Source organism: Dunckerocampus dactyliophorus, chromosome 3 (assembly GCF_027744805.1).
Source record: "Dunckerocampus dactyliophorus isolate RoL2022-P2 chromosome 3, RoL_Ddac_1.1, whole genome shotgun sequence".
Classification (NCBI taxonomy): Eukaryota; Metazoa; Chordata; class Actinopteri; order Syngnathiformes; family Syngnathidae; genus Dunckerocampus; species Dunckerocampus dactyliophorus.
This window is the reverse complement of record NC_072821.1, coordinates 12,348,044-12,373,147: the sequence shown is the minus strand read 5'-3', so window position 1 is coordinate 12,373,147 and position 25,104 is coordinate 12,348,044. Positions and strand designations below refer to the sequence as shown.

At 42.2% G+C, this 25,104-nt stretch overlaps 2 protein-coding genes across 6 annotated transcripts; one reads left to right on the top strand and one right to left on the bottom strand.

Moving 5' to 3' along the window:
- Window positions 1-378: 378 nt before the first annotated feature.
- vrk3 (VRK serine/threonine kinase 3) lies at window positions 379-11,554 on the top strand. 3 transcript variants are annotated; one of them, XM_054771181.1, is made up of 15 exons: window positions 382-3,122; window positions 3,821-4,017; window positions 4,176-4,301; window positions 4,491-4,589; window positions 4,666-4,779; window positions 5,004-5,132; window positions 5,584-5,639; window positions 6,488-6,554; window positions 6,771-6,855; window positions 6,941-7,040; window positions 7,116-7,208; window positions 7,280-7,412; window positions 9,641-9,758; window positions 9,908-9,966; window positions 10,044-11,554. In XM_054771181.1, the coding sequence occupies exons 1-15, from the start codon at window positions 3,103-3,105 to the stop codon at window positions 10,178-10,180; spliced, it is 1,533 nt and encodes a 510-aa protein (XP_054627156.1). In that variant the 5' UTR covers window positions 382-3,102; the 3' UTR covers window positions 10,181-11,554. The 3 variants fall into 3 exon arrangements, with proteins under 3 accessions (XP_054627158.1, XP_054627157.1, XP_054627156.1); XM_054771183.1 differs by lacking the exon at window positions 5,004-5,132 and having other exon boundaries at window positions 379-3,122; XM_054771182.1 differs by lacking the exon at window positions 4,176-4,301 and having other exon boundaries at window positions 380-3,122.
- Window positions 10,783-24,430, bottom strand: ripor1 (RHO family interacting cell polarization regulator 1). 3 transcript variants are annotated; one of them, XM_054771178.1, is made up of 17 exons: window positions 24,287-24,430; window positions 22,153-22,243; window positions 21,928-22,061; window positions 21,775-21,853; window positions 21,649-21,672; window positions 20,489-20,542; window positions 20,240-20,389; window positions 20,095-20,158; window positions 19,976-20,019; window positions 18,644-18,769; window positions 18,351-18,499; window positions 16,449-16,557; window positions 13,137-13,694; window positions 12,596-13,053; window positions 12,101-12,194; window positions 11,941-12,028; window positions 10,783-11,869 (listed from the first exon to the last, which is right to left on the bottom strand). In XM_054771178.1, exons 3-17 carry the CDS (start codon window positions 22,017-22,019, stop codon window positions 11,790-11,792), a joined length of 2,169 nt encoding a protein of 722 aa, XP_054627153.1. In that variant the 5' UTR covers window positions 22,020-22,061; window positions 22,153-22,243; window positions 24,287-24,430; the 3' UTR covers window positions 10,783-11,789. The 3 variants fall into 3 exon arrangements, with proteins under 3 accessions (XP_054627153.1, XP_054627155.1, XP_054627154.1); XM_054771180.1 differs by having other exon boundaries at window positions 12,101-12,191; XM_054771179.1 differs by lacking the exon at window positions 22,153-22,243 and having other exon boundaries at window positions 24,287-24,426.
- Between the last annotated feature and the right edge of the window lie 674 nt (window positions 24,431-25,104).

Below are 25,104 nucleotides of genomic sequence, written 5' to 3'. Positions count from 1 at the left end.
CACAGCACGTGACGTCGCAGAAGCGCTGTCGTAAAAATTAGCTAAAGGAGGACGTGACGTAGTCCTTGCGCACGCGCTGGGCCGATTGCGTTCCGGGTACGTATTGCGCAGTGACACCGCAAGAGGCGTCATCGACGGAGCAAGCTGTACACGTACGCGGCGAAATACAAATCTGCTTTACTGAGGGTGACGAGATGGACGACATGGAAGTGCATATGAAGGACGTATGAAGACGAAGGAGGCAGTCAAGAGTCAGTAGTGAGGAGGAAAGCTGTGGTGCAGTCAGAAACAGGAGTTAAAGATCCTATTTAAATTTAAAGAGGGACATGATACAGTATAAAAACGGTGAGCCCAGTCACTTTGACTACATTTCTAAGAAATGCGATTGGGGATATAGAGCTGGCAAAGGTGTTGTGGGATTGGTCTTTACTCGTCAAATGCACTAATACTGAACAAATGAGTAAGGCAATGAAGGTTACATTTATCTGTAAAGTCGCAGTGGCAGAGAGGAAAGGGGTGATAGCCCATATCTCTGTGGGATAAAATGTTGATGAAGTTAAAAAGCAGCTGACCGGTGGCAATCAAACGTCTTCAAGCATTTGGTGATAGTCATAGGGTGGACAGTGAGTCTGTCTAACTAACATTTAAAGATGAGACACTCCCCACGAGAGTAATAATTGGTTTTCTGAGTTTTGGTGTAAGGCCATTTGTACCACCTCCTCTCAGATGTTATAAATGTCAGTGATATGGACACATTGCCAATGTATGTACTGTAAAAGCAAACAGGGGTGTGGAGGGGAACACGCTTAATGATGAATGTGATATAAATGCCGAGGTTAAGTGCGGTAACTGTGGAGAGTTTATGGCGGGTGCTCAGTCAGAAAACAGGCAGTGAAATCCAACAGGTGAGAACTGAGCATAAGGTGTCATACTCACAAGGGGTTAAAATACATAACAGGCAAAGAGGACAACAAGCAGTACACATAGACAAGGTAAGGACAGTAGCGGCGGCTCAGCAGCCACGTAAATGTGAGACAGGAGACTTATGTAATTAATGTAGAGGGCAAGCAAAAACAGAGGCATGGTCCCACCAAACGTTGTAATGTTTATTGTGAAGAATCAGAATCAGCTTTGGACCTGACTCTTGTGTCACAAAATTTATCAGGAAGCGTTGATTGGAAAGTGTTTAGGCAGAGTATAATAGGAGGTGATCATCCAACATTTTTAGAGGTAGCACTTGGAAGGGATGGAGAGCAGGGAACGAGCGTTGGTAGGTGGGAATAGACTGGACTTAGACTGGAGTTTTCAGGTATTGCAGAAGGAAAACTTCAGCAGGTTAAACTGGACAAGAGGGTAGATGAGCTCAGTGCAGAGATAAGTCAAGCTATTTTAGAAGCAGTGCACGCAACAATACCAAAGACTAAGGGTAGCATAAAGAGAAGCATTGTGTCGTGGTGCACAGAGGAATGCTCAAAAGCAATTCAAGATAAGAAAAAGGAGCAGATGCAGGTGACAATTAATGCAATTGAGAGATGAGCCTGTGAGTGGGGATTTAGGTTTTCAGTGGGAAAGATAAAAGTAGTATTGTTCACAAAAAATATTAAACAATGTCAGTTTAACATAAAACTCAATGGTGAACAGTTGGGAGTGGTCCCGTCATTTAAGTACTTGGGAATCCGGTTTGACAAACAATTTACCTTTGCAGTGCATGTGGATAAAGTAGCTAATAGATGCAAGAATGTGCTAAACATCTTGAGATGACTTTGAGGCAGGGAATGGGGGGGCGTGCAGATTAACACTGAAAGAATGGTATATTGGGCTTATAAAATGGGTAATAGATTATGGTTGCACAGTGTATGGGTTTCAGGCTTTGCGTTTGGGCTGTGGTGCTGTTAAATCTACTCCAGTCGTGGCATTCCAGTAGAAATGAATGAGATGCCGCTTCTGGGCAAACTCAAAGGGACATCAGGACAGTCATCCAACAAAAAGGGTGTTGGAGAACTGTCAGGAGAGGGGAAAAAAGCAAACAGGGTTCAGATGGACAATAAGTAAAATAGTACAAAATGTGATCGTAGAGATGTCCCCGACTGTTTCTTTTTCAGCAGTACCACCATGGTGTTTTGAGGTGGCTGAGATTGATATGTATCTATTAAAGGAGAACAATATTGATAAGAACAAAGTCAGTCGCTACATACAAGCACAATACAGAGACAGCACAATACAGAGACAGAATTTAGATATTTACTGACGCCTCAAAGTTTCCTTTGTGATCCCAGACTTAAATGTTGCAGTCAATCGTAGAATAAATGATCATTTGTCTGTTTACACTGGGGAGTTGGTGGCCATTTTGCTAGCTCTACAATGGGTAGAAAGTGTTAAACCAGTATCAGTTGTTGCAGCCTCAGATTCCAGCAGTGCTCCTGTCAGCATGAAGTCCAGACAAGATGTCATTTTTGAGATCCTCCAGTCTATTAATCGGATAAAGGCAGCAGGGCTAATAATGACTCTATTAGGGTGCCAGCACAATGAGTTGGCAGATACTGGACATATGCAAAGACAGCACTAAGGAAAGCACAAATAGAGATAAATATTAAATACAGTAAAGCTGAGATTAAGGCAGTTGTGAAAGGAAGGCTTTTAAAGAAGTGACAGGAAGAGTGGGACAGAGAACCAAAAGGTAGGCATCTGTATCATTTTTTTTTTTTTTAAGTAGACAGAGTAAGAAGGACCAGCAGAAACAGGCAAGAAGAAGACATCATGACAAGAATGAGAGTTGGACACTCAGGACTTAATAGCATACTTAAAATGATAGGGAAGCATGCACCAGGCTTTTGTAATTATTGAAATGTATCTGAAATGTACTGTAAAGAAACATTCAATGTCGCTAATATTTTACAACTAGACTCTGGACATGTTCTTCACAGATATAGGTTTTAATTTCTAAGATAAACGGGACTTCTATACAGTTTTTAGAGTAGAGCAGATTCTGTTCCACACTCCTGTTCAGAAGGTGGCGGTAATGCACACCAAAAAGCTCCCTGCCAACCGTCAATAAACATTAGAAGAAGAAGAGGAAGAGGACAAACCGAAACATCCTGTATAATGGAGGAGGACTGGGCAAGGTAGTTTAAAAGTATTATGAATTGTTTGACATTTGATTTTTGTTCAACTATAAGTGTAATTCTATTACAGACGCTGCCTATGCGCTAATCTAAAACAACTTTCAGAAGTCAGAAGGGTTATATTGTGGAAAGTTTTCATCGTTTAGCTTATCATTTTTGTTTTACAGCAGACACGCAGTTTACTATCTAGTGAACTTAGGACTGTTTCACGACATCATTGGTTATTTTAAGCTTTTGATCCCCTTATTTTACTCTGTGTAATTAATCATGGTTTTATGACAACGTGTCTTTCATGATCGCAGAATAGTGTCGGTGCTAATCTGTAGTGTATTTCATATACATCGAAGATTACATTAATACAATTACATTTTCATTGTACAAAGACGAGATCTATAAAAGGGCGGGAAACAAATCAATGTGGACCAATGTAGTTTATATAATATAGTAAATACACTCTTGGGCATTACATTAGGTACACTTGCACGAGCTGTATCATATTTTTCATGATGAAGTTTGTGAAACAACTTTTGTGGTAGAGCTGTAGGGTCTCTATAGGTCACCTAATAGTTTGACTGATAATCTGCAGTTGATTTATCAATACATACTAGAACAAGATGTCATTGTGTTGTTTTTCTAGGTTGCTCGTTAGCCATATAGACACTCCATTGTGTTGATATTATGTGTCTTTTCTCATGCAGGGTGACTTTCCGTTTCTGCCCGCAGTGTGGCACAAAGCTGCAGTGGGGGTTTAAATTCTGTCCTTCGTGCGGGGAGAAGATCCCAGGTGCTGCTGTTGCATCTGGACTGGAAGACACCTCAGCTTCTCCAAACATCTCCCCTTCTAAAGTTGACAAAGCCCTTAAAGATTCCAGCGGCTGTCACGGCTCCACAGAGGGTAAGATGGTCTTTGCAGTACCACATTCACCTTGACCACATTCTAATGAGATCCAATACAAGAGCTGTACAGGCAAAAACATAATAAAATGGTTACTTTATTAAGCTACAAGAGGGGGAAATGTATACTAAACATATCACCCTTTTCTTGTTCTACAGTACATGGATGTTTAAGTTCAATTACAGTCTCTCCCCGCCCTGCACTGCGAAAGACTCGTAAATCCTGCCGTCTGGACAGAGTGGTCAAATTAAATGTGAAAGAAGCCCCTCCCTCCAAGACACAAGGTAACCTAAATTGACTTTTGAGCCCCAGAAAAAGGATATAATGCCTAAATATTTTAGTGAAGTTCAGTTTAGGTAGAATATTTGATACAGCCCTTGTATTGGATTTTTTTAGAGATGTCAACTGTGAAGGGATGAAGTGTCCAATAATTGTGCAGTACATGTGTGATTCATTTTGCATTTGTTTGATAGGTGACAATGTTGAATGCACAACATCTTCACCTAAACAAAACCCAGTCAAGCGCGGCGTTAAGAAGGCGGCAACTGTTGAGTTCACTTCCCCTCGATCTGGTACACTGGGAAAAGCGCACACACAATCAGAAGCAATTATTTTATCTATCATCCCTCAACTTTTTTTTTCCCCCAGGGAGAGGAAAGGCTAGACTTTTTCAGCCTGTGGAAGAAGGAGGGAAAGCAGAAGGACCCACAATGGACATCTCCTCTCCTGGTTCTTCACCAAACTCCAAATCTCTTTTCAAGGGTAAACAAACACAACTACAACTTATACACACCGGCCACAACATTAGGTATACCTGCACAATGGAATAATTAACAATAATACACATATTATTAAAGACATTTTTAAAAGTTACAATTATCTTTGATTCAACCATTGTGTTGATTCGTATTATTCATATTATTGTGTAGGTGTACCTCATGAAACAATGAGCTATTTTATAAGGATGTGGTTGTTTCCTCGTTAAGCCAAGAAGGCGAAGCACACGGCCGCTTTGGAGCCACTCGAGAACGGCATGGAGATGACGGACATGACAGGCAGGAAGTGGACGCTGGTGCAGCTGCTCAGTCAGAGCATGACAGAGCTCATGTATCAAGGTGACGTTTCATGAGTGGCACCAGGAAGCAAATTAAACAAGAGTCCAGCATCAACATTAACTTGGACTATAAGGCTTTGGAAGACATGCTAGTATACAGTACATGTAATACATGCTCAAAGTTATGGACTCATTAGACAAACGGTAGGTGATTTATAGAGCCTCATGGCGACCATGTTCTTCAACCGATATTGCTCAAATTTTGTGCACCAAATTTAGTGTTGATTTTTTTTTTTTTTCCAAGTCATTCCCATTTATGGGGTCAAACTTTGTCGTGTTTAATACCAGCGCCACCATGTTGGGTATGTGTCAGAAAAATAATAGCACAGGCAACACAGTAGGGGTGCATGTTTTGATAAATTGTCACCCTTTTGTGTGAAACAGTTCAGGACTTACACCATGGGGTATCCACATTTTTTCACGTGACTGTATCTCTGTCCTTTGTTTTCCAGTTGTACAAAAAGGGTCAAAGACCACCTCCAGTGAATCCAGTTACATCCTCAAAATGGTGAGCTTCTGTCCTCCTTTTGTTGTCTTGCCAAACTCCAGGAAGCTTTGTCATTGTGTTAATACTGGATGTAGATAACGCCTGCATTTCAGTGAAAACTACACGCCTCCAAAGTAAGACTCCAATTGGTTGCAAAACAGTACAGTCCCCCTTTGTTCTTGTCCACGACATTGGGTACATCTGCATAGTCTAGTAGGGGTGTCACGAGATGAGACCATACACGAGATTGGGTCTATGAGATGAGATTTTAACATTACTTTTAAGAAAAGTGCAATTAAAAAATACATGACACTACTGTATGTTCCAATCGACTACATTAAACTCTTCTCCACCCACTGAGACAAAGAGGCAGTATGACTGACAAAAGGGCTCACTTCATTCATGCTGTTGGTTTATGGGACAAACACGCCAAGGTGCTGAAAACAATGCACAGAGTGATCTCTCTTCCTGCCTGTTTGAAGGCAGGAGACGAGGAAAACAGACACACTAGCACATGGCAATATATTAAGGCCAGCAAAATTATTGAGTTCATTTTCATTTATTGTGTGATTAATTCATTTATTATTGTCCCAGGCCTAGTGCCCGCGAGACTTTTTTTTTTTTTTTCTGAACGAGAAATCTTGTCACGTTTTAATCTCGCGAGATCTTGTGACACCCCCACAGTCTAGTGATTCCAATACAAGGGCTGTATCATATATTCTACTTTACTAATGCACAGAACTGTTTTGCGTCATACTGAATTTGTAATATTTTGCCTCGTGTTGTAGCAAAATGATGTAAGCAAAATATCAGAAACGGCTCTCTCTAAACTACAAGAGCTTTAGCAATGAAATGAATCTTACTTGCAGGGGGCTAAAGACGGAAGAATCTTCAATGAGCAGAACTTTCTGCAGAGGGCTGCAAAACCTGTGTCTGGTGAGCATTTAGTCTTTTATTTTCCTCTCATAAACTAATCTGTAGTTTACACTTAGTTTTTAAAGTGGAAAACTTGTTTATTTATTTATTTTCCTTATTTTTTAGAGTACAGTTTTGATGTTAAGTGAGATTGAAGCATTATTCTTATTATATACAGTATGTATAATTATTAGTAATTCCAAGCTGCCTTATAACACAACTGGTGTTGTTTTATAGTGGATAAGTGGATCAAGCAGCACAACATGGACTTGCTTGGAATTCCTTCCTGTGTCGGCTTTGGTTTTCACTCCGATTCGTACAGGTGCTGTTTTTTTCATTCGTACCCGTTTTAGTATTGACTTGTGTGTAAATGTTTGGTTGGGGGGTTTTTTGTTTGGTTTTTTTAGGTTCTTGATTTTCTCCACCATTGGCCAGTCTCTGCCGTCTGTCATGCAGGACAACAAGCTTCTTCCAGAGAAGACTGTTCTCCATCTCACCTGCAGATTAGTGAGCATCCCTTCCTGCTTTCTCCCTCACTGAGTGCACTGTGTGACTCCCGCCTGATGTTTTCTCCTTTTCCAGCTGGATGTGCTTCACTACATCCATTCTAACGAGTATGTTCACGGTGATGTGACGGCTGAAAACGTCTACATCCAGACAGGACACCCCACACAGGTGAGAAGTGTTCTTATGAACACGACGTGGCCGGGAATTAATATTTTGTTGACCTCTGTGTACGTGTTCAGGTGTATTTGGTTGGATACTCCCATGCCTTCAGGTACTGTCCCAGTGGGCGACACGTGGAGTATTCCGAAGGCAGAAGAGCGCTACCTGAGGGCCCGCTGGACTTTATCAGCTTGGATGCTCATAAAGGAGTTGGTGAGCTGACCACTTGTCCTCCCACTCCAGAGGCAGGACATCACAGTATTGTACCTCTAAAGTGGAAACACAATCAGGTCTGGGATGCTGCTCCAGTTTCTTTGGGTTTAGCGCTCATTTTACCATCACGGTAAAGAGAAATAGAAATATAGTGGAACTTCTTAGGCGGAATACAGCTGTCCCTCGCCACATTGCACTTCGAATTTAGCAGCTTCACTCTTATCCCAGGTTTTCAAAAATATATTAATTATTAAATCATGCTGTTTTGTGGTTGAATACAGCCTATTATTAGTCAAAAATATGCACATTGAAGCAAATTTTACACATTTTTTGCCTCGGTTAAGCATTTTCAAGCATAAAAATGGCCAACTGAACTAAAATACAAATATAAGGAATTCAGAAGATGCATTCAAAAGTGCTGTGAATGATATGTAGTATTCCACACTGGTCACTAGCTGACAGGAATGTTATTGACACACAAATGCCAGACTTGATCACCGGAACAACAGGCTTTTATTGCTGGTTTGAATTATCTAATAAACACATGGGCTACTGTTGCTGCAGTAACGCATGCCATGCCAAGCTAAAGCTCAACTCTGAACACCCGTCACTTCCTGTCCACCCGCCATTCAGCTTCTCTAGGGTGGTGGTTTTGCTGCGGGACCCACCATCATCCCTTAGTGACAAGTGGCGACCAGAATCGTGGACATTTTCCAACTAAAACTACTTAAATATCTTATACTTAAGGGGCCTGGGTCAATAGATCTAACTGGGTGTGGAAATGTATCTGCAAGTCTTCAGTGGGCGGGATTCCCCCACGCAACACAATGTGAGCTGGAGAGGTGAGACGCTGATCGTCTCTTTATAGCGCGCTCTCCTCCAGCAGATATAAAGGCTATCTAGCGGTGTGTTGGAAGGACAGCACGCTAAGTTCACACTCGATGTCCGCCTTCTCCCGCTCAAGCTTGGCCAAGTCGCCCATAAACATGGCTTATTTACTCTTACTATGTCTACTATATTGGGCAATACACTTGTAAACCTGGTTATTGGAGTGTTATTTCACGTCTAGATGTTAAAATGTTAAAAATCATATTTAGAAGGTTGTAAAAATGTTCTCTGTATGAAAATATTGAGTTTATAAATAAGTAATCCTGCTTTTGTGGAAATTCACTCATCACAGTCAGGTCAGGAACCAATTAACCACGATAAATGAGAGATTACTGTACTGTTGATATGTTGGGAGATAGGTTAACCTCAATAGAATTTGAAATAGTCAGTTCCAGGGTCAAATCATTACACTTACAAAGGCACCAGTGCAGTGGTCGGCAACCCACGGCCGTTCTTCAGCCGCCTTGTTGCGGCTCCCACGCTGAGCTCTGATTTTTTGTTGTTTTTTTACACGGAAGCAGAGGAAATGTGCGTTTGAGAGTTTGAAACTCACTTTCTGAAAAGTACCAAACCGCAGAGGGAGCGATTTTGGAACTCCTACGGAAGGTTGAGCAAGGCAGACTTTCAAGAAGTGGATGAAGGAAGGCTCCAAACTGAACTACAGCTGCTGGCGTTGTGTCATTCACAGGTGGAGAAGAAATGAAAATCATTCATAAAAATACCACAGCATTTATTCTCCAAATAAAAACAAATATACAAGAAATGATTAATTATTCATAAAGTGAAAGAAATGCCCCTCCCTGCAAAGACAGTAAAGAACAGGACCAATAGAATGGCAACAAACATCCCCAGTGGGCAAATTGATGACATTCCTTCAGTGCAAGCATATTGAATTTCCTGTGATGAGCCAAGTGATGTAAACCAGTGGTCCCCAACATGTTTGCCCCACAGACCGGCTTGTGTTCCCACAAATCTCCCACGGACCAGGAGACAGATGTAACGGAGAATTACTCTGTTTTCAAAATAAAAACTTTTCAAAATAAAACATCATTAAGACTACAAATTATGTGGCAAAAAAAATCAATGGAAATTATTTTTTCTTTCTGTGCGGCCCGGTACCAAATGACCGGGCCGCGGCCCGGGGGTTGAATGTTCCTAAGTCGGGCACATACTTATTCATTCCATCAATACCTTGAAAGCACCACTAAGTGATATTAATACAAGGCATCTTCGTAGGGTTTACCACTTTAGAACCAAATGTTGCTGTATGTATGGTCTCAAACAAGAAATGTCATCTGGTGTGAGTGTGAGCTTTTATTTTGAGTTTTAACCTCTTTCAGCTCCGTCGCGGCGCAGTGATCTCCAGTCTCTAGGCTACTGCATGCTGCATTGGCACACGGGAGTGCTGCCATGGAGCGCCCTCGCTGACCCGGACAAGGTGGCCACCCTCAAACAGAGGTGAGGGAGGTTAGAAACGCTCATGTGCAAAATGACCGAATTTGTTCCCCGTTTCTAAACGTAACCAGTGAAGGTGGATGATCAGAGCCAGAGTTAGGATTTGACATTGCATAAGTAGGAATTCAATTCCTTGAATGTTCTTCTTTTAGGTACATGGGTGACGTTCCGGCACTGTTGAGTCACTGCTTGGGGCGGAAGAGAGATTCCAGTAAGTTAATATTTTAAAAAAATATATTACCACAAGTAAGTGGGCTGAGACTTATGGGTGCATTTGTGTTTGTTTAGGTGGATTTCGGAGCTACCTGACCGCAGTTGCAGCGCTGCAGTACACAGAGCAGCCGGACTATTCTGAGCTGAAAGCCAAGCTCAGTGCAGCCTTGTCTCAGCTGGGCGGGTATCTGGATGAACCTCTCGTCTTTTAGAAGAGAACTTAAAGAACCTGTGACATGTGAACAATGATAAGGGTTTTAAATCTTATTTCAATTTGTATTTTTCTATTTATAATCTTCTGCACTGCTTTTATTTGTGCTGGTGCTGACAGGAATAAGAAAACTAGTGCAGGACTGTTTGCACTCTGGTTCTGCTGGAGCTCTGACCCACAGCAAGTTTTATTGCAAAGTTTGAAGCTAGTTTAGTTCAAGTTCCTGTCTTGAGTTGTGCTCAAGAAGGAATGAGGTCAACCGATGTGGCGTTGATATTCAAATATGGCATTGGCTTTTTCTTTTTGTGGTTTTATTGCACGGAATGGAATCAGATCACATTGTGTCAAGATGTGTTTGCAACGTTCTCACTTTTCATGCACTGGCTTTGTATGCTGTTCACTATCAGTGGTTTGTTTACTTTAATGTGAACAAATAATGTATTTTTACATGTTTGCCAATGCTCCCTAAATCCACTGTGAGCATTGACCACCATGTAGCCACAATTAATTTAACATTAATAAGTATGTTTTGCCCATTTGCAACCTGTCTGTGCTTCCTTAAAAAAGAACTAATTCAACTGGATGTTATTCAAGAAACAAGTGTTCATTTAAAAGAAAACTTTATAAAGTTTGAACATTTCTTAACATAAACATTTCAGGACATATACAATTCTTTATATGAAACAGTCAACAGTAAATATCTCTTATGGTGAACACTCTTTGAAGTAATTCCAAAATAAACACTTAACTTTTTGCCTGTTCACCTTTTTTTTTTTTTTTTTTTTTTTACAACCTTAAATCCATCACTCGAGGCACTTTCTGAATGAAGAGGCGTTTTGCATGATGACGTAAAGCAAAATAATGCTGAGACACAAAAGCGCCCCACTGAGGCTACTCTTGAAGAGACCTCATTTGGACCGACTTTTTTTTTTTAAACAGATGAGCGTTTTACAGCGGACATGCTGGCAGTGTGAGGCGTCTACACATGCAGGTTTGAATAATACCTTTACACAGCAAATTGCATTAATATGAACTCCAATCCTGCAAGTGTGGAAATTAAATCCTTAAAAAAGGTGTGGTCATAAGGCAGCTCAAGTCCTGGTGTAGCTTAAAGACAGTCACACAAGTAAAATACATTAGCGCTGTGGAAATAACCCCACAGCGCTGTAGCAATGACAAACATCACATGCTCATGGAGTCCTTCCTAAGAGCTTGGCTTGCTGGAAAACACTGCAAAACATCCCCTGTCCATCAATACTGCAAGTTTAGAAGCTTGGAATGTCTTCCTTTGTTTACCCCAGCGACCGATTGGATGCTGTGTAGGGAAATACATCCTTTCCACTGTTTGATCACTTAAATAAATGGAACAAATTAATCCAAGTCTGCTTTTAGTGGATTTCTTAAAACAAAAGTGGTATTAATGCAGGCAACGCAATGCCATTAAAAGACTCGGAACAAGGCAAATACGTGCACAAACTCTGCAGCAATGGAAGAGCTTGTTTGTCAAGTGAGTGGGTCTTGGCAATGAGCACATTAGACGAGTGGAAATGGTTGGACTGTGGTTCTACGCCGTGTGTCATAAGAACACGGTGGTGGTTCCATACTGTGTGTCATTGGAACACAGTGGTGGCCAAGTGGCTGGGGGTAGGGGGGCGGTCCTCCTCCTGAGCATCTTGCGACCTCTCCTCCTCTGAAAGATGAAGAAAAATTTAAAGCCACAGTTGTCGCCTATGTGACTATTTCTTCATAGCAAACACTCACGGTGTTGGTCGTCTCCGTTTTCCTCACTAGGCTCCTCCTCAGGCAGTTGCACTTGACCCAAATCCTGTTCCTCTTCCATACTTGACTCCTAATAACAGCATATTAGCACCAACGTCGCCTTCAAGGGCAAGCAGCGTCAGCTCATCAGACAGCAGCTTACCTGTGATTCAGAAATCCCATCTTCATCAGAGTTCCTAAATCCCTCTGGAGCCTCCATAAGGAACTCCAAGCCGTCTCCTCCCTCTTCATCGCTGCTGGCACACATAAAGGAAGACGGTGTGACACTGTAGCAAGGTTGAGTATTTGTTAAACATCTCATAAGGTGAAAGAGTCTTCCTATTTCTCATTATCTGGCACCACCTCATCAATATGAAACAATACTTTATGTCGTAAATCTCGTTTTAGAGACTTCTGGACATCCCGACGTTGAAGCTCTTTTACTTACATTTTGGCTTGTTTGAGTCCACTAAGAGTCAACCATTTTTCATAATATCGACTTGGATGGATTTACTAGACCGATGTACCGATCTGGGGTCGGGGCCGAACAGAGAAACTTTCTTGATTTAAAAAAAATAATTTTAAAAAACTAAAAACAATTTTAACTGTAAATTAGTTCTACTGCGGAGCTGTGTAAGAAAGGAGTGGGTGCACATACCTTCCTCCAGAGTAGAAGTTATCTTTGTCCTTTTCCTCCTCCGCCTCTTCTATCTTCTCTTGTTCAGTCATGTTGTCATCTTCCACGTGCTGCTCCTCACCTGCTTGATTTTCTACTTTGTCTTCCTCTTGTGTCTCAACCTCTTCCTTTTGCTGCTCAGACTCTTCTTGGTGCTCCACCACTTCTTGATGCTCAGCTTCTTCTTGATGCTCAGCTTCCTCTTGATGCTCAGCTTCCTCTTGATGCTCAGCTTCCTCTTGATGCTCAGCTTCTTCTTGATGCTCAGCTTCTTCTTGATGCTCAGCTTCCTCTTGATGCTCAGCTTCCTCTTGATGCTCAGCTTCCTCTTGATGCTCAGCTTCCTCTTCATCCTCCAGGTCAGAACAGTTAAGAAAGTCAAAGCTCTCAAGAGCCGTCTCCACTTCCTGAGTGAAACTCGAAGAAGTGGGAAAAGGGACCTGCGGACAAATGTAGTTGCAGATCATGATCAGAAGGTAGTATACTGTAAGGAATGAGTGACTCAACAGAAGCATGAACTTACAGTTGTAGCTCCATCAGATTGTTTGAGATCCAGCTGCCTCGGTCCCCCAGCCTCTGTGGTCCCTGCTTTGGTGCAGACTGCGGAGTCCTCGGGTGGATTGTTAGCATGCATGCTACCACATTCGTCCGTCCTCTCTAAGGACTCGGCGACAGTGGAGGAAACATCAGAGCATGAGCAGCTCAGCTCTGCCGAGGTTTTCAGAACCTCTGATTGAACGGACAGCCTGTCCGTCACAGTACATTCTGGGCCAGTCTCGCCGACTTGGCTCCCGGAGAAGGAAGTCTGCGGGTGGCCGTTGTGCACCGAATCTCTCTGAGAGAAAACCTCGCCAGCTTCGCTCTCATCCTCCTCCTGGTTGGATGAAAGCGACGGCGTCGATACGCTGGACTTGTGCGCCGTGAGCGACAGTGGAGCGGTGACGGCACTCTGCAGTATGTTGGAGGCCGACAGCCTCTGAGTGTGGTGGGCCAGCGCCGGGCTGGAGGAGTCGTCAGAGGATTCGGAGGAGTTGGACCAAACGGTGCCGTTGTCAAGCTCTCCTTGTCGCTTCAGCAGAGACTGCAGGGGAAAGAAGAAGATGTTGAGACGACAGGACTGCTGGCACCGTTACTGGACATTTCATTAGGTGCAGCTGTGCAACCTAATGACAGCCAACACAGTACAAGAGCTTTGTCAAGACGTCTGCTTTCACAAAGACAACAACACCAACACAGTGCCTCTTCCATGTTGTCATGTTAGAGCCTATTTACTGCCGTCTTGTAAATCAAATTCAATTCTACACAAACCCCACTGTGACAAAACATTGTTGGAAATGTTTGCAAATTAAAAATAAAATATGCAAATATCCCATAATCCTGAGTATTCACTATCTTAGCTACGACACAAATTGAGCTCACCACCCTGTATCCACTTATCATCCCTGATAGTCCACCTATGTTAAATTCAGTTAAGTCTGAATATTAATTCTCATGGAATACTTCACTGTTTCCTTTCATTTCAATCATTGTTTCCTCTCTTTGTCATAATGGGGTATTGTATGCAGAAAACTACTCATTTAAACAACTTGCTACGTGGCTGCAACAACAAAATGTGGGAAAAGACAAGGAAGGTGAATAACTTTCATGGGCAACGTCGATAACCACCTCTTACAAATAACACAATCAAACCTGAGCATTGTTATCTTTGCAAAGGCAGACTTTTTCATAGCATTTTTGATACCCTCTTCCACACACTCATTAAACTGTGCAGGTACGCCTAATGTTATGGCTGGAAATTCAATTCACCCGATAGAGCGCTTTCCAAAAAAATAAAACTAATAATAAACACAGTGTCCCTCAAAGCGCCTGGCAGGTTGCAAAGTCGCACATGACGGGGGCTCACAAATGTGGCATGTAAGCAATAAAGTCCAATGGATGTGTTCCTTGCAGGACGCGGAACAAATGAGTGCTTTCAAACCTGCAAGCCCACTGCGATTCAGGTCGGATTTATTCAGGCAGTGCACAAATCGAGAACAAAGGACACATTTTGGGCCAGGAGGTAGGAGAAAACAGGTGGAACCCAGCAAGCAAACAATCTGTTTTAGCTCTGCGGTTTACAAGCAAATGGCAGACTTTTATTACTTAAAAAATGTGAGAACCACTGAATGAATACAATTTAGCACTATGACTGACACAGAGAACTATTTACCTTAGCCAAAGTACCACTACAAATATTTGCACCACTTCCTTCTCATCTCAGCTACTGTGTCCTACCAGGAAGTAAATACTGTACACTGATATAACAGCCCAACTATAACACTATTATTCTCTTCATTGTGTGCGTTCCAATTTGCAAAAATATATTTTGAAAATCACTTGATTAACTCAAATTTTTGTCAGAAATTGCGTATGAATTAAAAATGCGTGAGGATTTTCTTCCTTTATAATTTTGTCAACTGTGGTTGACTACATCAGTGGTCCCCAACCCCCGCGCCGCGGCCCGGTACCGGAAGAAAAGAAGAAAGAAAAGAAAGAAAAAATATTTCCTTTATTTCATTTTTTAAACTGTTTTATTTTGAAAAGTGGCCAGATTCTCTCTGTTACATCCGTCTCACTTGACGCATGTCCATCGTGTGCTAACTTTATCTCATGCCGCACAGATAGACTACTACTGTATTTATACCATTTTTCTTTCACCTCATATTTGGTGTCAAATGCTGATACTATGTGGGAATGCATAAAGGTAAGTTTTGATGACTTATTGAGTGCTAATGCGCACATTTGTCTCAAGTTAATTCATGCTAGCACACTGCCTTTTACCACACACGTCAAACAGCGATGTAATAATCTCTCTGGAAAAACTCCATGCTTGAACTGGTGGATGGTGGGTCGGCATTCATTTTGTGCTTTTAATTTGACGTTATTCAAGTCTTAGTTTTACACAATACATCATAAATAAGATGGGGCGAGATTTGTGGGAACACAAGCCGGTCCGTGGGTCAAAAAAGGTTGGGGACCACTGGACTACATGATCAAGCGGCATGATAACTAATAACCTCAACTAGCTCCCCTAGTGGATATTACAGGGAATGATTCAGCTCAGAAGGGTCAATCACTTACTATCACTATCAAACTAACAAAATCCACTAGCACTACAACTACGTCCCACACACCAACTGTAAATTGCTGGATGGGGCTCTCGCACGGCTCAGTTCGCAGGGTAAGGAAGCCGTCCCGTCCATCGCTCCCTTATGGACCGCCTCCGTCAGCCGGCAGTTCTGCGCTGCGCCCTCGTGACGTGTGCTCTTCAGCGAGGTGAGGAAGAGGAGGAACATATTGGATGGCTACTCAACCACGATTAAACAGCTACAAGGGCCGCAGCTCCGCTCATACATGCTGCTGATGTCACACCGCCCTCTAGCGCCATCATTCGCCGCAGGACTACTCGCGTTAGGCACGCCACTTCCACAACCACACGACCTGACACACAGTCCTGTGCGATTATCCTCACACACATCAGTGCTACCGCTACACAAAAAGCAGGTGGGGAGCAGCTGAAACAGAACAAGCCAGTGAAATGAAAGTAACAGCAAGCCGTGAGTGACGCAAACACAACAGTGGATGCACACACTGGCCGCTTTATTAGGTACACCTGGACTGTTGTGTCATTTTACTAGCGCATTGATGGAATCTCTCAGACGTTTAGACACCTCTTTGTTCAGAGCAAAGTGGGCAAAGCAAGGTTGCCCTGTGTGGCTCACATCAGGTGTAGCAGATGAAGCGGCCAGTGAGTAAAGAATAAAGGTTAAATGGAAAATGCTGTCTGTTGACTCACATAAAACACTTGCTCCCGCATGGAGGGCGTGTCTGGAGGGCTCTGATTGGACAGCAGACGTTTGGAAACTGTACTGGTGGATGATGTCTGGTCATCCTTATCAAATGGACTGGAATGAGAAGAATAAAAAAGGAGGTGGACATTAAATAGTAACACAAAGTGACATGAGCTGAATAAACAAGTGATTGCTAGACCAAAACTTTGGTTTTGGGTGGCTCAGCAAAGGATCGAAGAATATGTGCATAAAGTCTCTTGGTATTTGTTTTTTTGATAACTAATTAGGACAAAAAGACATTACAATGTTTGAGTAGAGATCTGCTACGCTATGAACACGGTACAAGCAGGTGTGATCAATAATATAACTAAAACAGGTTGTAGCTCACGGCTGCTTTCGTTACGTCCAAGTAGTGCTCATACTGTAAAAAGATGAATAGCGACACTTCAGCTCGGAACCAACACTTTGGCTTTTTAATGTATGTAACTTTTTAGAGCAAAGTTTCAAAAAATTCCCTCATTTCACCTTTAGGCCACAATTAGAAATGTAATCCCTCCCATGGACCCAAACGTACTAACGTATATAACATAATAATAACAAGAACACAACATACATTCATTTATTACAACAAATATGAAACAAAAAGCCCTTAGAGTAGAGTTTCTGGTATCTACAGTAACGTATTAGTTGTCATATACTGTATTATAGTCTCATTTCAGCAGCAAGTAGACTGTGTGCTTGTTTCATTGATTTTTAGGATGTTACTTATTGGTATCAGTAGTATTTTCTGAATTAAAATCACTACTGGATATGCTATAAGTCCATACAATTTTTGAAAAAACATTTTCTATGCATTTTTGTCCACATGCAAATGTAGGTTTTAGGTCCTTCAAAACTGAGCATTTGAGAGAGAAAAGTATAATTTAACGTGTGCACATTACATGACATTGCTGGTTTTAAACATACCGAGAGGTCTTCTCACGTGTTTAAGCTCCTACTTTCACTTCACATCGACGAGCAAAGGTGCTATTATGGGCTTCGAAGGACGCTGCTGCTGCGCTCTCCAATACTGCTTCCACGCTCCCGCCAATGATGTCGGTTTTGCACAAGACTAGGGTTCTGTACAATAAACTGATGCGACCAGACATCTGGTTTGATGAGCCTGCGCCGGTAGTAGCCTCCGGTATCGGGTAACCAATTGTGGAGACATGCGCCGGGTATCGTGAGAGAAGCAATCTGTTGACAGGGTGTCTTTTAAACAACGTGAGAACTTGGGTTGCCGGCAAAACGATTGCGTGTACTCCATAGCTTGCCATGGCTGAAGACGAGAATAGGAGTAGTAGTATTGTGTTTGACTGAGCTGCTTTGCCTGCACATTGAAAGCTTCCCTTACATACAGTATGGCTGCTTTGTGCTAGATAAATACTGTCATGGAGGCAATTGAGCAAGACAATTAGCCACATACACACAAAATTGTTTCAGCGATGACAGCATCACAGAAGAAGGAAAGTTAGGAGAGCGAATAACTTTATCAATAACTGCGCTCCGCGTGTATTCATTTTTTTTAAAGAAGTCCTCTCGTGACTCACCATGTTTGTTATTGTGCCGTATCTGGAAATGACATCATTGATGTTTCTGATGGGCTAAAATTGCCTTAGTCCATAGCTGCAGCGCTGCCATTAATTTGACATGCATATGACAGGCTGTGAATGCATTTTCGTCTGGATAGAGATTGTTTAAAAACACCACTTGTGTGGATGGAGATTTCTTTTTTTGAAAATGTCTGTGTTCGTGTGTACTGTACATAGCCTCACATCAAGTTAGCTGGTTTAAACCAAATTTAACTTTTATGTTAGGATATTTTGAGGACTGACGCACTGAATGTGTGCCGCTGCGCGTTTCCATACCTCCAAGTGACCTCCAAGTTGAGCTTCACCGTTCCCAGGTCGTTGATGTCCACGGCAAGTGTCTGCGGCAGGGGGCAGAACAGGTCGAGCATTTCACAGGACACACTACCCACCACCACGTGATTGGCCAGACTCTTCAGCTCTGTCACCTGAAAGAAAACAACCCTGAAAATATCCTTGGAACAATTCTTGCCTAATAAAGATAAACTGATTGGATGCTGCACAAGAAACCTGTGGTGATGAAACCAAACCTCCTTAGTGGAGAAGAGCATGAAGTCTCATTCATTGCTTACCTTAATGGACAGGAGTTCCGTGACAAGAGGCATGAAAATGTACTCTTCGCTGTCCCATATTTGCTTGTTGCTGACTTCTACGCGACCCCGTAGCCTCCAGCGTTGCCGCCCGTAACGCATTAGCACCTAGCCAGTGAGGGAATATGTTGTGCTTCTCATTAAACAAAATCTTTGGAACAGTCAATTAAAAATAGCTCAGAATTATAGTCTTCACACGTCTTTAACGGGCAAGGAACCATATTTGGTCATTTAAATTGATGATCATAAATGTACTACAGCAGGGGTGCTCACACTTTTTCAGCCTGCGAGCTACTTTTAAAAATGACCAAGTCCCAAATGTTTACCTCCTACTATAAATATAGAAAATATATATTTACCGTCTATATTGGGGTACACGCACTTTTTCTGCATGCAAGTTAAAGTCAACATGATCTATCTCTCACTATAAAACATAACATTTACGTCTATAACATCTAACTGGTAAACTTTTAAACTACTACACTAAATACTAATGATTAATATTTTCAAATAATAATAATTTCAAATAGTTTCAAAGTTTACAGGTAATCAAAGTAGTTAATATCATTCACAAATAATTCACAATTCAATTCAATATGGCGCTAAAGATAATTACACATAATTCCTCAATAGTTGTGTACATAAGTAAATAATATGCCAGTGAAAATAGCTACGTAGTGTTCATTAGACACACACTTCATGTATTCCATCCAGTTAGAATTTACTATCAAACATTCCCGATATACAAGAAATGAAAATGGTTATGCATAAGGCAATGCAGCCAAAGTCAAGGCAACGGGCACATTTTCCAATTCATCATGAAATAATAGTTTAAGAAAGGGAAGAGTAGAAAAACACGCATTTCTAAAGTGGAGTTCATGACGCGAAGCAAAGCCCTCAAACAATTCACTTTTTTCTACTTAACTAGCCGCTACAAGTGAACGGATAACTTTTGTTATAGACGTAGGCATCTTACCGCTCGGTTAGTTTATCCGTAATCGGAAGATGAAAGTTGCATCTCTGTGTGTAGTTTGAGACATCCGTTCATCATTGCCGCAGGGGAGCAAGAGCAAATCAGGAGGGGAGCTTAATGTCAGCTGACTGACGTCATATGACATCTACGAAGTGACGTTTATGCAATCAATCCAAACTACCTTCGCGATCGACGTAATGGCCACCCCTATACTACAGTAACTCTCAGGGGTTCAAATTTGGAATTTCCCCATGCATGTTTAAATGAATGCCCTATAAATGTTTTTTTTTTTAAATGAATGTGTTTGTATATACTTGTGCATGCCTTTGTGTTTATTTTACCTCATACTGGTCACCAGCACATAGCCTGGCAAAGCCAGCAAGGCCTGTAACATGAACACAAAATGGTAAATTGAGAAGAAGGAGGAAGAGAAAGTGATGAGGGTAGAAAAGTGACTCACCCTTCATCTTGACATGAAACTCTCCCATGTGGCTTTCCAGTTCACTCTCCAGTGAGCACATATGCTACATAGACATCAACATTTAGTCAAGGGAATCACTTTAATAAAGTGAAGCTAATACGCCAACTCAGGTTCAGCCACTCACCTCTGTGCATTCCCTGAAGCCTCTGTTTGCCTCACTCAGGCTCTCCCTGGCCTCTTTACTTCCAGTGGCAGAGTTAAAGGCTGCCACCATTTTACTTGCGCCGTCTCTAAGTCGCCGCTGTATGCAGTAAGCATCATACAGCTCCTCTACCTACAGGAGTACACATGACAAGCGATGTCAATCACCCTTGGCTTGATATACTGTAACTATGTACTGTAAATAATACAGCTATTAGCTGAATAAACACACCTTGCTGAGGTGGAATTCCAAGCGGCGCATGAATCTCTCTATGGCTTTCACTTGCTAAAATAAAAGAGGCCAAATTAGGAGAGCTTATTTGTTTCACAGTTTCCGAGTCCATATACAGTTAAACCCAACATTACTCAGACTCTTTCCACATTGTGAGTTAGGTAATCCAACGTGCTTTACAGAAAAGAAGGGTAAAATCAGTTCACAAAATCATTCCATAAAAACATAAAATAATTACATACAATTCCATAAAACATAAATTAAAAATGAATAAAAATACTTTCAGATGGCATATGGACAGTTGAATAGAAGTGTTTTCAGCCTGGATTTGAACATTGCCAAAGTTGAGGATTGTTGCACATCTTCTGGAAGACTGTTCCAGATTTTGGCAGCATGAAACTGAAACCCAGCCTCGCCGTGTTTATTCCTGACTCTCCCTGAACTTCTCAGAGCCCGAGATGGTTTATGTGGCTCTAACATGTCAGAGATGTACTTTGGCGCGAGACCATGAAAAGACTTGTACACAAGCAGAGCTGTTTTAAGGTCTTTTCTCTGAGCGACAGGAAGCCAGTGCAGAGACCTGAGTACTGGACTAATATAGTCCAGTGCTAATGAGAACTGTATCAAACATTCTCTCTCTCCAGAAATAATCATTCTTGCGGTTAATTGACATGGTTATGGTAGTTTGTTATTTAGTTAAGTCAAAATACTGTATTTTACATTATTGTGCAGCTCAGAATAAAGATAATTGCATAGGGAGCAGTGGCCTATCAGATCCAGTAGAGAAGGCTGTGATGAAGAAAAACTTGCTGTGTGGCAACTGACACTAACTTCATCATGTATTATTGTTTGTATTACTGCCACCTACAGGTGTGGCCAGATGTCAAGATTTTGTCAAGGTGGTGAGGAGGGCCATTCTAGTTGTGGTTGTGTTTTTTACAGTGGTATAGAATTGTACTGCTATTTTGCAACACGAGAGGATACAAATATGACAAAAACTTCTCAGTGCAATCTAGTGCAGTTCAAAACCACTACAGACTACAGCCTTAATAGTAAACATTGTTACATGACGAGCTCTTGTACTATTGTAAAAGACAGTATTTTAGATTGCCTAATGTTGTGGCCAGAGAGTGTATACAACAGCTGTGAAAGAAACTCACCTTGTCCTGCTCATACAAAGAGCCCTGTGGAAGAAAATTAAACATTTAGCATCACAAAGAGTCAAATTAGCATCCTGCCTGGCACTCGATACCAGTGAGACCGGTTTTGAATAGACGGGCTCTCACCAGTCGACCATTCCTCTTGTTTTCTCTGATCTGCTGGCCCAAACTGTCCAGCTCCAGTTGGTGCACCTGCAAGTACGACCTAACAAAAACAACAAAATGAAATGTTTCAATGATGTTCCACCCAGCAGCTGCCCTAGCTGAGTATCAACTCACTGTAAGCCTCGACGTAAGGCAGCGTACACCTCGTCCAGCCGTTCAGGCTGGGGGGTTTTGGCAGGGGGCAGCTTGGTGGAGCCTGTGAACATCCTGCTTCCTTACAAGGCACGTTTCTCTTGGATCAAACAGTGCTGAGGGAGGGAGCAGCACAGAGACAAAAGTTCATTCCTGCTACGAAACTATCATAAAGAAAGCAGCCTGGAGGAAGCAGGATGGAGCTACCTGCTGACTGGTTGGGGGGTCCTGTCACTACTGGAGCATGCTGGCCGGGCTGACTGTGGCACTGAGGTTTTAATAAACCAAAGGACATGTCCTGTAATTGTGAACAAAGGACAGATGAGAGGCCTTTTTCAGCTCATACCTCACTATACCTGACAGGGATATTCCTACCACGCTACCATTATAAACAATCTTCATAATCACAGACGGGAAGGCGGCGATAGAGGACAGAACCCTGTTTCACTTCCACTCTGGATCCAATTTTTAAAGTGTGTGAGTCACAGCGTGACTCTCTCTAGCTGAGACCACAGCGGCCGCCGCGCAGTCAGCTTCAGCTCTTCTTCCTCTTCCTTCCTTCCCTGCTCCTGCAGCCACTCCCCCACACGTCTCTTCGCCCCCACTACCCCGCCAGCACCCGAGAGCAGGAAGTCTCATAGCGGCCTGCATACAGGAAATTCTACACAGACGCTTGGCCCGAAAATATAAAGCTATCCCTGCAATGCGCGCGCGAGTGTGTAAAATAATGGCTGCTTTAAGGGAAATATATTGAGATTAGTGTGATCAGGGTTACTGTAGGAGGAGGGTCGTGCCTGTGCTAAGCTAGTCACAAAAGAGATTACAGTTTTAAACCAACGTAAATCTGTCATGTAAGAGCCAAACCCATACTAAGACATGGGATCTGTGAATGAACAAGCGATGCAGAGCAACTGGTGGCTGCTCTGGATTGTTTTACACCTTAAGAGGCCGAACTTCAATTTATGCCGTTCAAAATGCATCACCTTCCACTTGGTGCCTACATGTGCATAACACATATGTACAATAGTCATTTGATCAAAGTGTCAACATGCTGCTTTTGTGGGTTCCTCTGTCACACAGTGATGACGCGGGGGGGGGGTCCCTCAGTGGTGAAGCGCTAATCTAGGTGACATACTGGGGGGATTAACAGAAGGTGGTAAAAAAAAAAAAAAAACAAGAAAAAGTGCCATGCAGTGACGCTGGTCACATTTTACACAGAAGTGCAATTGGATGATGTAAGGCAATGAATCAAGAGACACTGAGAAGGTACACACACTTACTCTCCCATAACTGGCTCACACACACGTCAACAGCTAACTATGGGTTTTCCTCTCAATTCGATGAGCATTTATGCCTTTCCCTACTTTAGAGATCATTAGCTGCATTAATCCTCTCCTACCGAGTGGAGCAAACAAAGAGGACACTGTTTGAAAGCACCTCACAAGACTGGAGTTTTCTTTCCCAAAAAAGCCTTTCATGCACAAGCCACATAATGTATTGTGCTACTTATTCCCACACATTTCCTGTTAGAAAACATACTATCAGACATGCAAATACAAGATTTGAATGGGCACTTATCAAAAACTTTTCACATTTCCCGTAGTGCCCAACTGATCTGATACACTATCTAGATACAAACCTTAAATATATGCTTGGCCATTCTTCAAAATTATCCATGAATAAAATAAAAGATTGGGGGCAATGGCCACTAAACACTGCATGATATCTGATGGGGATCACATGTAGGCACCATCAAGTGTTATGATGTACTGTAACATGAATTCAACCGGGTAACAGTCATATTTGTGCAGTCAAAAAGAAGCCATCTCAAAAGGGCAACTCAAACAATAACAATGACTGTTTTGCTTCCACTGGTAGAAAAAGAGGTGATGAAGGATAGTGGTTACAATAAAAACACAAACTCCTCGCTTCCAGATTAGTGGATTAGCTAACCCGGCGGCAGAAGGCCACTTAGTGGGATAAACAGAGTCGCATCACAGCCGGAGCCGCTTCACTTGGTTCTCGGCGGAGGATGGAGCTCCAACAGCAAAACTTGGGAGCCACATTTATATTCCGGCCAGGATTTTTCGGAGTTCACAACAAACCAACAAAAAGAGACAAATGTGGCTAAATAAATCGATTCGCTTGCTTATTACAAACATAAACACAGCTGGCAAGGGAGCCCCAAACAAGGACAAAAACGGCCAAACAATCACGACGAGCTGGCGGTTGTCTGTGGACAACATCACGGCAAAGCTAACTTGGCGTCGCCCATGGCAAGAGAAATCTTATAAGGGAGCCTTGTTGTGACCTTGGTCGATTGAACAAGCTCGCCTCTTACCTCTCTTTGGAAGTCCGACAGGTCGGAGTGTTTGGCAGGAATCCCATGTCCAGCAAGATGCTCCACACAGTTCGATAGAGTTATTCTGGGCGCTGTCCTTCTCCTCGATTTCGCAGTTTTTTGTGTCCACACAGTGGAGCGGTCGCCAAAAGACGACTTCCGGTTGGTCATTTTCACAATAAAAGCTTTACGTGTGAGTCACGATTTGGGTTGCAAATGTACACACTTGACATTATGACCAAAAACGACTTACTATGCTGTAGTATAACTAATAAATAATGGTGTTATGTATGGCAACAGTACAGTTGCCATACTTTTAGCAAGACCCCTGAAAATAGCGGACACTCCAAGCCAGGGGTGGGTAAACTTTCTGACTCGCGGGCCGCATTGAGTTAACAAAATTGGCCGGGGGCCAGACTATATATTTGATACACGCACACTAATTCAAGCTTATAATTCTAACAGTCCACCTGGAGTTATTTGTCATATTTCGTCTCTAAAAGTATCATACAATCTGCTATACCTGTATGTGCGTGTGTCCCTTTTTTTCAGGAGCACTTTAACCATCAGACCACATCAAATCACAACATTTTAAATTGTACTTTTTTTTTTTTACTGAATAAGACATCCGGAATATACATGAATAAAGGACAGACAGTACAATATGAACTATGAACGATAAAACATTGACTATTACAGAGTATGTGAATGTCTTCCCAGACAGCGCAGTGGGTAGGTTAAGTTGTGCGTCACACAGTTGTTGACTTGTGTTTGTTTGGCACCATGGGTGAGGTAGTTGTCTATCGCTGCATGTGAAA